The sequence below is a fragment of the Numenius arquata genome, chromosome 6, assembly GCF_964106895.1.
Source record: "Numenius arquata chromosome 6, bNumArq3.hap1.1, whole genome shotgun sequence".
In the NCBI taxonomy this organism is placed as follows: Eukaryota; Metazoa; Chordata; class Aves; order Charadriiformes; family Scolopacidae; genus Numenius; species Numenius arquata.
The window spans coordinates 47,341,244-47,354,798 of NC_133581.1; the positions used below are offsets into that span (position 1 = coordinate 47,341,244).

At 39.6% G+C, this 13,555-nt stretch overlaps 1 protein-coding gene across 2 annotated transcripts; it reads right to left on the reverse strand.

Annotated features, from left to right (window-relative positions):
* Nucleotides 1-1,186: 1,186 nt before the first annotated feature.
* On the reverse strand, nucleotides 1,187-13,411 carry EIF2S1 (eukaryotic translation initiation factor 2 subunit alpha). Of its 2 annotated transcripts, none has more exons than XM_074148859.1 (8): nucleotides 13,267-13,411; nucleotides 11,042-11,283; nucleotides 9,423-9,502; nucleotides 8,792-8,943; nucleotides 6,588-6,694; nucleotides 4,636-4,733; nucleotides 3,579-3,722; nucleotides 1,187-3,278 (listed from the first exon to the last, which is right to left on the reverse strand). In XM_074148859.1, the coding sequence occupies exons 2-8, from the start codon at nucleotides 11,280-11,282 to the stop codon at nucleotides 3,153-3,155; spliced, it is 948 nt and encodes a 315-aa protein (XP_074004960.1). In that variant the 5' UTR covers nucleotide 11,283; nucleotides 13,267-13,411; the 3' UTR covers nucleotides 1,187-3,152. The 2 variants fall into 2 exon arrangements, with proteins under 2 accessions (XP_074004960.1, XP_074004959.1); XM_074148858.1 differs by lacking the exon at nucleotides 13,267-13,411 and adding an exon at nucleotides 11,725-11,881 and having other exon boundaries at nucleotides 1,543-3,278.
* Nucleotides 13,412-13,555: the final 144 nt, after the last annotated feature.

Consider the following 13,555-nt stretch of genomic DNA (forward strand, 5'->3'; position numbering starts at 1 on the left):
GGACTGCCCCTCTGCAGTGCCCATCGCATATCATCACATGAACAGTGTCACATGGGGGATTACGTACACCCGGCTTTTTCAAAGCAGCTTCTTAAATTGCCAGGATTTTGCCCTCCAGTGTAGGACATGACATTAGGTGTTTAGTTCCTTTAGTGGATTAGGGATGAAATAAAATGAAAACAAACCACATCAAGATAAAAAATGATTAAACATTTGTAGATAAAAGTGAAAGATGACAAGTGTTCAAAAGTATGCTGATGTAAGAGCATTTTAAAAATTAACTGTAGAAAGGTGGCAGTGTTTGAAAACAGTTGGTTAGTTGTCTAGACTCTGGAACAAAAAAAACTATCAGAAATTAAATACCAATGTGCAGATTCTGCTACAAAGAACAACATGCCAGCTCCACTCAATCTAAAAAAAGACCAAGGGCCAGAATCAGAGAGCAAATACCAAGGAATTATAACTGTATTAAAAAACCAGACAAACCACACCAGCCCCCAAAAAAGCTAAGCACCCCTTCTTTCGCAGCCACTATTTCCCCTAATCAGAAATGGACACTGGGCTGTAACCTGCGTGCCTGACCTGAGCTGGTACCTCTGTTTGGTTTTTTTTCTATTAATGAGTCCTTATCAGATGTTGTAAGTACTGATGTGTAAGATCAGATGTGTAAAACTTCCAAGCTGCCAATCTTACAAAATTAATCTGGAATGTGAAAGTCATGCTAAGACCCCTACAATTAATGCATCAGGCCAAGTCCTGTCTGCAGGCATACCTGTACCTTTCCCCTCAGTTGACTACATGAGTGCAAGTGGAGATTTTTGGCCTTGCAATTACAATTGAGTAAGCAGGACAGTTGCTAATAAACAGCAGGAGTACGCTACCTCGCTTTAACGAGTCGACAAAGATATTCACACAAAACCCATGACCCTTATTAGAAGCACTTGGTGAGCAAACGCAGTTCTACACATCCAAAATAGACCAGCTCAGACAGCAGGTATCATCTCAGCAACTTCTAAAGGTCCTTAGGTCACAGGCTACGGTGACCAATGCTGCACAGCTGAGGCCCAGTGCTGGCTTCACTGGTTCAGCACCCCCTTACACATGCCTCCCTAACGGGCCTCCAAAGTGGCCACCTTGGACCTCCTCCTTCCACCTGCTGTAACACATGAGAAATACCCACCAACTTGTCATACATCTTTTATTTAAGCTTCCTCATTAAAATTTGCTCAGGCAACTGATTTTATCTGCCAGGGTAACAAGTGACTGAAATGTATTTATCTTAAGCTGCTTTGTTACTGTCCTCACCATCGTGGTCATTTTTTTTTTCAGGCCCTCAAAATTGTCACAGAATTGTACACACCAGCACGCTGAGGCTCTAATTAGAAAAGCTCCTGTAGCTACTGAACACATTTAGCAAACTTTTGCCTAAGTTACTGACAGAAATGATGCTCACCTACCTAACATGCCAAAACAGCTCTTAGAGATGATGTATTTGTAACCCCTGATGGTATTCTAAGGAAAGAGCACACATGGCTCGTTTTTCAGTGCTTTGCAGTGTTATTTTGGCACACAGATCACATGGTGACTTTTTAAACATTTTATTCTTTTGTCTGAGTACCCACCTACTGTGTTTAATGGAAGTCAAATCACTATTTTAGTGAATGAGTAAAGTTGGAAGACCTGCAGGAAACTAACATTATCACAGTTTCAAGCAACAACACGGCTGTCACATCCGGCTTCTGAAAGACAATTTGAGAAAATAACCATTAAAAAAATAAACGGTTTCTTGATTTTGTAACGACACATTCAGGTATTTTCCAACATTCTGCAAAGACGGGAAGTTACTTAACTTTTTTGGCTTTCAATTATTATTAGAGTTGGGTACACGTGAACTGCTCTGATAATCAAGCATGGATTACAATACCTTTGTGAATGCCTTTTGTGGCAACACCATGTAGCAATGATATTGTTTCTACCGTGGCAGCATTAAGAATTCCTAGTTAAGGCTCAAACCCTCATTTTTCATGCATTTTTCCTCTAGCAGCACAAAATACTAAGGAAAAAAAGGAGATGGGCAGTGTGGGACGTGACAATAAAAAAAATAATGTAAATACATTAGAAAATTTAGTAATTTGGAAAGGTTACTTAAACAAAAACAACTCCTCCCCCCCAATTCCCACAGACAAGGAAAAGAGGGTTTTATTATATTTTTTTATACTCCCACCATGGAAAGCACATCTTGTTTCTCTTTTTCAGAGAAGATAAACAGGTTGTTTCTATAGTGAATAGCTCAGTCCAGTGTAAACCAGATTTAGGGTAGGCAGAATTGAAGTTCGTGCAGCAGTGAGCTCACAAGACAGTACTGCCTATTCTGAAGTATAAGTTAACTGAAGCTCCTGCTATATTAACCTATAGGAGCAAAGTCCAACTATATGTAATTTTTCATTTATCAGCTATGTTTATTGGAATGGTAACAAGCTATTTTCAAAGTTTTCAAGTTCTTAGTCCCTAAATGCAGATGATAAACAAAGGAAATGCTCTTTTAAACAAGTCTGCATCAACAAACTTGCAAGAAAAATACTTTGTTCCACTCGTTCTTGGCTTGATTTAAAGCAAACAGAAGAAAGCCCTTACATTGTTAAGGGGAGTCACCCACTAATCATACCTTTCCAGGCTTTATATTCACACCACTCTAGGCCATCTGACAAAAGAGGGGAAAAAAAAATCTTGGAGTTATATAGCCCAGAAATTTATTGAATATTTGCTCAAATACATTCTGTATAGAACTGTTCCAGCTTGCTTGGTTTTAGTGCTCCCAGAAAGATCATTAACAGATGCACTGAGCTGCAATCACCAATTAGGAATTGTTATGTATGAAAATATTAAGCACGGGGCTGCCACCTCCTTCTGGCCAGATCTGTGCCTTGAATTTGACTAGGCATCTTCCCGTCAAAGAAGATTCAATTTGTGTAAGTTGTTGCATCAAATGTTATTTAAGAAGAGCCTTTCACATATTGGTGTTTTCAAAACGGTAAAACACTTCAAGTATTTGCATTTGAAGTTTTCAATACTGGAAACATTTCGTCCAGAGTGTTTGCAATGGGGTCTTTAATTTTTCATATGGTCTGCCTCTTCTAAATATCCCAGAATATTTAATCTTCAGTTTTGGCTTCCATTTCCTCAGCATCATCATCCCCATCCACTTCAGCATTTTCCCTCTCCAGTCTTTCCAACTGCCTTGCAAGCTCAGTCTCATCTGTGTCAGTAACCACCTTAGGCTGAAAAAAAACCAGAACAGAACAAATGGTAAACTGTCATTAAGAAAGACTGTATATATTTGTAGGCTCTGACCCTACGTATAGAGCAAGAGATAAAATACATCCTGAAGTCACACAATAAACCCCCGGAAAACTAGAATTTTTTGCTGTTTAAGAAATACTGAAGTTTAGGGTTATTTTTGGTTTCTTAATACCTTTTTGCTAAAATTTCTCCTAGCACTACCAATCTTGCTCTACATTAAAAACGTTGCAAAGGAAAAAAAAATAAAAATCCCATTTTAGAATGTAATGTGTTCTTACCTCCATCTGCACATTAAAGACACCTCTCTTCTCCTCAATTTTTTCTTTAATTACAGCCATGGCTTGATTTAGAACAGAGAGTCCTTCAGTTCTCTCCAGTGTTGTTGTAGTCATCACATAACGAGGAGGGGCTATCAGATTAATCTACCACATTGTAGGGATTGGGGGGAAAAAAAGAAAAAAAGCAAACTCAGTAACAAAACAAAGAAAGAAAAATCTAAAAAGCAAAGTGAGCAACAACGTCCTGAATATACAATTCACAGAAGAAGAAACTTTTTCCCATTAGAAAAGCCCTTTCTAGAAGTATAAAGATTTGGACAGAAATAGCAGACAAGAAAGTACACAGCCTGTCCAGTTTCCAACATCAACATCAGTTATTTCTGCATAGTATGTTTATTTAGACAAAATATTTTGAAGTGGAGAGAATACCCACTTTGCAGATCAGTAAAACAGCCTATCACATAATTTTTCAAACCATTAAAAGACTGCATCAACCAGCATGTTGGGTTTTGTTGTGGCTTTTTTTTTTTTTCCAAGATCGCTGAATAAATACATTTTCCTTTTGTTATAAGAAACCATTTTCAAAGGAAAGCAATAGTTCCAAGTTTTTTGAGAACACTTATTCAGTAATGCACTCAATATCCTAAAATTGTTGGGGAGCAAAACTAGGCCTACCAACACTCCCTCCTACCAACACTCAAACATATGTAGACCAAACATTCCTTTTCTTACATAAGCCCAAACCACGACACCGACAACGAAATTTGTTGCTCCCTACCTAAGACTACATAAAGGAGCGGTAGGTATGTAGTGTGCCAACACCAGACTTTAATAAAATGAAGAGAATAAATACAGCTTCCTGAGCTTGGGAAGCCACAGTGCAGTCGCAGCACATAGCTGAAAGGAAGTGCGTTATGTACCTGATAGAGAAGAATCAGAAAGCAAGTACGTGGCTTCCCAGCCTCAGCTACGTGACTGTGACAACTGCAATGGCACGATACTGGTACCTGAGGGCATCAGAAAACATTGATTTTGACTTAATTGCTAAGACACTTACTTTAATGGGCATGTTCTCCGTGGAACAGTTCAAGCCTGCTCTCAAAGCTTCTTTTACTGCATCTATGCCTTCATAACCATAACAGGCAACCTCAATATCTAGGACAGAGGAATACAAATAATACAACTTCAAAGTTACCAAAAGGTGCAATCTTTAAAGCTTTTTAACTTCATCTTTAATAAAACTTCTTAGCATCTGATATTTATCCACAATAACCACCTCAATAGCTCCCAGAGCTGAGGAAGGTATTTCACTTTCTTGACTTGTAAGTTGAGGTAAAAGTCTTCATAAATTCTTTAGACATACAAAATTTTACATTGTGCTTTGGAAAGCCAAGATATGAAATTATATACCCACATTCAGGCACCTCTCACCCAATAAACTTGATGGGAATAGTTATGTATTTCACATCGAGAGATGAAGATTTAAAAGCAATAAATATCAGAGAAAATGAAAGATCTATCAGGAAAAATAAAACTTGAAAACCAGCAGATCCGCAAATTCATGGAATTCTGTCAGCAATTACAACAGAGGCATGACTTGAGGAGCACTGGAATGATTTTTATTTATTTTAAGGTACATTATATTAACATATAGTTAAAGCAATAGTTAGTTATAGGTTTTTGTAGATGTTTGGAAATTAAAGCACAGACTAGTGCTGGTCACATCTGTAATGCCCTGATTAGTCTAAAGACAGATTTTTTTACCTATGTAGCAATGGTGCAAGACTAAGCTACACAGAGAAATTAGTCTCACTTCCAGGTGGCTAATAACAACCTGCTAATTCTCAGCTATCACAAACAAATTCACAGAGGAGCATCCCAGGCAGCCTCGGGGTAAGACTACAAGCAATAGAAAATTTCCATGCTTGCTTTGAAGACAAAATTAAAAACGACTTAGACCATCACAACAAAATAGGCAAGATGAAGGAAGAGAACATGCTCATCACGTAACTTTAGTTTCAAAACTAATGAAGCACTATTTAAGTTAGCAATTTTATTCTTCAGTGCAATCAAATCCCACTTACATTTTTGAAGTCTATGTTAACTCACGGTGATCTAAAGTAATAGGTAAATGAATTTTTCATTACCTTACTTTTTGCATTCTCTCCTTGACTTCACTGTCGTGTGGATATGGCTTATCTTTGCTTTTCTCCACAGTAATCAGCAAGTGCTAATGCTCTTCAATATACCCTTGCAGAGCTGAGGCAATTTCTCAATCTAGTTAAAAAATGTGACTCTGCTACCCTGACTATCTGTTTAATGGCAAGCATGCTTTTAGGCTGCTCAGTTAGCTGTACAACCGGATTGACAGTTTTAAAGTACGCCTTCTTAAGTAGTGCAGTCATGAGCTTTTTCTGCCCGTACTGAGCTAGTAAGAGACAAACGAGCTCATGCATTTTGTGAATATGTTAGAGACATGCTAGGCTTGAGCTAATATGTCCTGCTGAATGGTTTGCTATCAACCAGTTAGAAATACACCCAGAGGAAAAAGTCCAAACTATTTTCACGTGTTCATGGACAAGCGGCCAAGACATATGCCCTAGCCATGCTGACAGAGATCAATCATCCTTGTAGGGAACCAAGGAATTTAACACTTCGAATGACAAAGAATATTGTGGATGCAGTAATGACTTTAAAATATTTAAACTCATCGTGTACCAGTGCAATATGACAGACTGCATTATGTATCAGCCAAGTACTTTGCATCCCAAGGAACCTGCAGTTTGGGGGGGGGGAAAAAGCCAAACCACCTCAGACTTTGACATAGAACCCACATAGGCATCCTACAAGTAACCTTTGGTTAAGATGTCTGAATTCTGGAAGAACAGTTCCACTCAATTATCAACACCACCAACATTAGTGTTAACTGAGTTTATAGTTTGCAACAACATACACTAATTTGACTTAGAGTGTCAAGAAGTGTTCAGTGAACACCAGGAAAGAACTCACCAGCTCGGATTTTGACTGCTTGCGGTGTGAGACGTCTGTTAATATTGTCAATCAATACACGCCTCTCTTCCTCTGTCAGATCTAGGCTGTCCAGGATCGCAGGGTCTCTGAGCCAAGCAAAGCAACATTACAGAAGTTATACTAAGTGGAATATGGCACAACATTAACTTCTGGCACTACTTCAATATTATTATGCATAATCACAGAAATCTACCAGGCAATGAACACAGGGAAATTTCTTAAGAGTACATTGAAACGCTGGAAAAAAATAAACACATCTATTTCCAAAGTATTTTCTAATGGCAGCATTTAACAACAAAGCAGAAAAGTAGTTTACTCTATCTGTTCCTGGAAGGAAATATCTGAATTACTTTTTTTTTTTATTATTTAAGAAAAGTAAAGACTTCTGTCCAGCTCCATTTGTACATCATACACAGAGTGAGAAATATGTAGCTGTTTGGTATTTATGTTCCCTCCAACGTGAAGATAAACCCACATTGCATGAAAGAGAATCCATGATGAATCTGAGGTTTTTGAATTATTTTAGCTTTTCATTCAAATGCAAGATTTTTGTCATTCTACACAGTAACCTATACCCATTCTATGTTATTTTGTACTCCTTTTTAACAGTGACTGGATCACAGACAGACACTTCTCTGCTGGCTATATTCCTGGCTAAAAAAACAGTAAAGGATTTTTAGATCACAAGCTAATAGTTTAAAATCCAGAGATCACAGAGGCAAACTCCTCTGCTGTTTATCCATATAAATTAGCAGCTTTTGTTTGAAGAAGTGGTGTCAATTCTCTTTATTGCTGTATTAATTTTATCCAAAATATATCTGAAACAGAGCTCCTCACAAAAATTGTTCTGGTTCTTCAGAGACAGGAGTTGCAATTCTCTGAAAAGCAATACCAGATCACCTACAATACTACTAGCAGGCAAACATGAACTAATACGGCCCAAAACCCAGAGGCAATACTGGAGACTGGTCTCTGCTGATAAAAAAATGTCATCTTTCATGATTTTGTATACTGAGAATAAATAGTAGAAGGGCCAAACATAAGCAAACAGAATTCAGAAATATGAAAGATTTTTTACATATTAAAATATGAACCCATATGGCAGAAGTGATTTATTGGACATGCAAATTCTGCTTCTTCAGTTACAATGTATTCTGTTAAATCCTTGAGTTGATTTTATGAGCATTTGGTAGGTGTTCAATATATAGGTCCTGGATGTGCAATTTTTAAATTTTGCCACTGGTATCCTGCTGTGTGAAACCCCCAAACACTAATCCTCAGTACAACGTAATTTCTAAAATTTTTTTACTGCCACCTAGTGTTCAACTCAAGTTCATCACTCATAGGTTTATGTGGTATAAAAGAGCAAAATTGGAAATTGAGAAATCTATTTTTGGATTGCAAATTTCATGACAGAATCTTTAGAGGGAAACCAAACAAGCTAGTTCTGAACGCAAATTAAAATACCAGACTTCATAAAAAATTAAGAGCAACCTATCTCAGTGCATATTCCCTTAGCATCATAATTTCCATCTCTTTCTGTTCATAATTCCATTTCTAAGTTCATGATCCCAATTCCATTCTTTAAGTTGGAAGCATAGAGAAGTAACAAACCAGTAGGCTGCATTTAAAAAAGAAAAACTCTGACAGTCAGCTGTGAGCAGAAGTATCTTCACCCACAGAGCCGGGTATTTTTGATAACATCTGCTTGGGACTAAGAACAGGCAAATTCTGACAGACAAACCAAGATCAGTGCTGCTGCTTCTGTTAGAAATGTCACAGGCTCACCTGTAGCAACAGAAATCTCTCCAGTATTTGTAATCACATGTTTCTTTTACACTTAAAACATAGTATTCACCAATACCTCAGTATTTCTCCACATCAAATTAAATTACTGCTTTTAAAAACCTGACGTAGACAGAGAGGCAGATTCAAAGATAGATAAAAACAAGTCAACTCTGATCCTTCTTTCTCAAGAGCATTGCGAACTTGAAGAAAGCAGTAAGACAAGAAACCTACAATAAGCAACTGGAAGACTGAGGTCAAAATTTACTAAGTTGACAGCACATTCTACAACTCTAAAAAAATATAAAACATCTCAAAAAGAGTATTATGATAGATCTATTCCAGGAAATGCTTCTAATTATGAAATAAACCCCTAGAAGTAGAAAATATGTCCTTACGAGACTGCATGCTTGAATGCATCATAAGCACCATATCCTGGTCTTTTGTACTTGTCATCAAATACCCAGGCAGTTCTCTGGAACAGACTCTCAAGCTGCTCATCCTTAGTGTACTCCAAGACTTCAGCAACATGGCGAAGGATGCTGTAAACCTTGAACACAAAAGGGGTGTTAAAAAAAAAACAAAACAAATACCGAAAACAAAGAAAAATTTAGAGTCAAAAGTAGTATTTAATGGTAAGCTGCCTGCTCAGAAGCGTAAGACCACACAGTAGTAAGGGTGGGAGTCAATGCCTTAAACTACCTGCATGCCATTTCAGTAAAATTTGTCCATAGTGTGCTAAACCAGCATATCCTTTTGGATTTCTGATCATTTAAATGTACCCCTTTACATCGCAAATTTTCTACTGACATCTTACTTGATCTGTTGATTAATTAAGAATTAGCTTATCAGAGCACTCATGAACAGTTGAACTGGTTATATATATTTGCATGGGTAAATGAGAATTGGAGTATGCCTAGTAAATGAGAACAATACTTTATTTTCGTTATCATCTTACATCTATGCATTTTGGTTGCTCAGGAAGGAAGCTGGCAATGCACAGTGCCTGAACACAGGAAAGGAACTTACAGTCTTCGATTTTGTGAATTTGTCTTCACATTTGATCGCCTCCTCTGGAGAAACTCTTCTTTTTGACAAGTCAATATAACCTATCGGGGAAAACCATTTTGAAAGCATCAGGCATTGTGCAAACTACATCTAACTGCTTCAAAAGAAGTCTAACTGCTGCATAAAGAACAAACACTCTGGCTCAGGAGTGCCAGAGTATCTTGCCTACAATATCTCTCGGTTGCTACAGAGAGTAATATAACCAAACCTTAAAGAATTTTATCAAATCATGATCCAAATTAGGATATTAAATTATTCTTTCAACTGTAAATACTTGCAATAGAAAATCTTTTGTACAGCATTCTTTAAAAGTACTGCCTTAATGTTTTCTCTGCAAACTTGGAAGAAACGTTCATAGTATTTCAGCAACCAGTGATCCATTTTTATGCTGCTGAATACAGTTTTGGCAAAAACCATACCAGCATAGAAAAAAGCAAGTCCGATGCATACATTTTGTACTGCTTGATTCAATTTCATTCAATGTCAGCGCTCCATCAGTTTAACTCTGAACATTTTCCTAATAAAGTAGGCCTGGCCTCAAATTCTGACTCTTAGCTCCCTGGACTCCATTTCGGAAGAACTGTCTGTGAAAGAAATCCTTTTGAACTATTTCTTAGTAAATTTGAAAAGGCCTCTACCTACTCCTCACAAATGATAAGTTCCCCAAAAGATTCAATAAAAGACCACTATGTGTTTCCAGATGTGTTTCTCCGTTAACATGAGAATGAAAAGAATTTGTAAGAGGAACTATTCTTTCACTAGAGATGCTGGAATACTTATTTCATTTCAGAAAGTGAAATAAGTTTCTTCTTGTCTTTCCTCTCTGCTTTTTCTTATTCTGTCATTCGTTACTTAATCTCAGAGTTAACTGCAGCTTCAGAAGTATTCTAGAAAAGCATATTACATGGTACCAGCGATCAGGTTTCTAGGAGATGTGTTCAGTGTTTATTTTTACTGTTTCTTTATACTTGCATATAGATTTTAAAGACTGAACAGAAAAGTATTACCAAAACCCAACATGTTCTAACTAGAAAATATATTAAAAAAACCTTAACAGTAAAAGATTCAGATGTTCAGAAGACAGGAAAAGACAAAGTTGCCTGTACAATCTCAGCTTGTAACCTACAGAACTCATGTGGTACAATAATTACATACATGCCATCTACTCTAAAGCCAAGGTTCAAGACTTGTTAATGAAAAGGATGGACTGTGGACATTAAATACTCACCAGTTCAGTTTTTATCTACATCAGATTACCCTTCTCTTCCATTAAGACTTAGAAAGTCTACATACATATCAAAAGAAAATTCCACTTCACTACAGTTTGTTGCTCAAACATTGAGCTGATGAGGACACACTTAAGCAAATCTTTAATGATGTGATTGACCTCCATTAACCCAATTCCCAAAAGACACAGAGGAACGGAAGAACGATCACAAACATCAGATGGCATGGTCTATTTTGCTTAAGCGTCTTAAAAAAAGAACCCCTGGCAAAATCAAGGAATATGTAAGTCACATAGTTTATCTGCACTTCTCTATGAATTCAATCTTGATATAGCCCACAGTATCCCCAAATACCTTTCTCTTTGTCGACTCTTATGACCACCACGCATTCATTCCTCCCGATACGGATGAGTTTGTTTATGGAACGAATACGTCTTCTGGATAGCTCACTGAGAAGGATCATGCCTTCGATGTTGTTGTACTCCAGCAGGCTGACATAGGCTCCCATTTCGGCAATGGACCGAACATTAACCATCACTACATCTTCCACCTCTGGAAATTTATGCTGGTAGAATCTACAGCTTAGTCCCGGCATTCTGCGATTTGAGCAGAAAGAAACGACGATTTTATTTCACGGTACATCACTGACTTCTACAAACACAGTAAAAAAACTAGTATGGACTAGTGAGGATAGAGAGGAACACTGGTACAAAAACCTGCAAATTAGGATAAGGCTTATGCAGTTCATACTTAGGTTTTAATAGAAATTAAGCAATAAATTAATTAATATTTTAGTATTGCCACAACCATTTGCTAAGATGCTAATTTTTCATATTGAAGTAGAAAAAGCTTGCTACCCAGACTTTATTATCCACTTAAATTGTCATATTACCTATCCACAGCTAGAGAGAAGAGGTTTCAAGTCGTGAAAAGGTGGCACTGAACATCTTGCATTCACCTAAATTCGTGAGGGTGTGTAACATTTAAATCAGATTTTAACAGGAGCACGTGGGAGACAAGAAACCTGCAGTACTCACAAAGGTATTTGTATGCACATAGTAAGAGAGCATCTGAGAGGCTGAGAAAATAAGAGGTAGAGTGAAGCTTCTGCGGTACTGAGAAGGAAGAGATTCTATGCCCCAGAAGATTTCTTATTAAACTCAGCACAAGGTATTTGGAATAATCCTGTAAGACCTGCTCCAGAGGCCACATGTCAGCAAAGAAAGCAAAGGCAATAATCAGAAGTTAAAACTAGCCTGACATGAACAAAGCACTAAAAAAAGAAAAAAACCACACCCTCCAACATATCGCTAGTCAGTCAAGAGGAACAAAACCCCTGAAAACCAAGACAGGATTATTTCATTATACATTAAAAAAAATAACAAAATTAATGCTTCATAATCATCTAGTGAACTCCTTCATTTTCCTGATGATGAATCCACACACTCATCACTGCTAACCAGGCAGGTTCAATTCCTTTTGTCTATACCTAGAAGTTTCATACAGAACATTTCCTACAGAAGTAGGAGCCTAAGATGGTGAGTCAAATGCATCACTCCATCAGAAGGTTCATTCTATTCACCATTCTTAAGTTTTACCCTTGATCTTTACAGCAGTGTTAACGCCTTCCAACTATATAAGAATTTAAAAGGAGAGTAAGGTGGTAATGCCAAGTGCTACATACACATGGCCATACAATTCAGAAGCTATATCCACCCTTATTTCCATTCTTAACTTTCAGAAAGGGGAAATACAGACAAGTATTACAAAAACACTCCTCTAAAGGCTTCATATAACTTCATATAATTTGAAGCTGAGCAAAGAACTCCAAGATTAAAAAGAAAAACTTTACACTTTGCTTTTCTAGTCCACTGAATGCATTTTAGCTCAATCCTACATCTACTTATGTGACACAGAATAAAGATATATTGCAGAGCAACAAACCCCAACCGCAGCAAGCGAGAATGATGCTCTGTGCACAGAGCATTCTACTCCTCTCTCCATAGACACAAGTTTTTTATTTCGGCCTTCTGTGGGAAGCCTCTCGGGAGCCACACGCTGCCCATGGCGCCAGCGCTGGGAAACACCGTTCCAAGGCGCTAGAAAGGCCTCTGCGGAAACTGGCGCACGAGTCTCCGCAGAAACTGGCGAAAATGGAGTCACTTCTGACCAGCGAGCCCTCCGGCGGCTGGAGCGTGGCCGACACACGCAACGCCCAACGAGAGCCGCAGCACCGGAGAAGAGAAGCGGTCCCCAGGGCGGCGACAGCCGCTGCCGGGCCGGGAAGGGCCCCTCTCTGCCACAGCGAGGGCGAGAGGCGGGCTGGCCCCACGGGGAGCGCGGGCGGCCCCACGGGGAGGGCGGGCTGGGGAACTCGCAGCCGCGGAGCCGGCCGGTCCCTCCCACCCACGCCGGCCGGGCCCAAGCGCCCGGGCCCGGCCCTACGCCGCGCCGCGTCCCCTCCCGACACGGAAGGCCCGCAGCGGTCCCAGCCAGGAGGAGCCACGGCCCGGCCGCGCGGCGGAACCAGTACCAGGCCCCGGGGCGCAGCGCGAGCGACAGCGGGACCCCGCCGGTACCTGGCAACGGCCAAGAGGATCCCGGAGTCTCGCGCTGGTCCCGCTCCTGCCTCAGCGTGCGCCTGGCCGCCGCCCCCACTGCGCAGGCGCCAGCCCGCCCCGCTCTCGCGCCGCCGCACGCCATAGGCCAGCCCCGCACCCCGCCAGAATCATAGAGTGTCAAGGCCGAGACAGAAGGCCGCCCTTTGCTAGAGCGCCCCCCGCCCCAGAACCGGGCGGTGAGAGCCACGCGGGGCACAGAGTCAGAGACCTCCGGGTGTCACAAACAGACCCGGCAGCCAGTGATGTC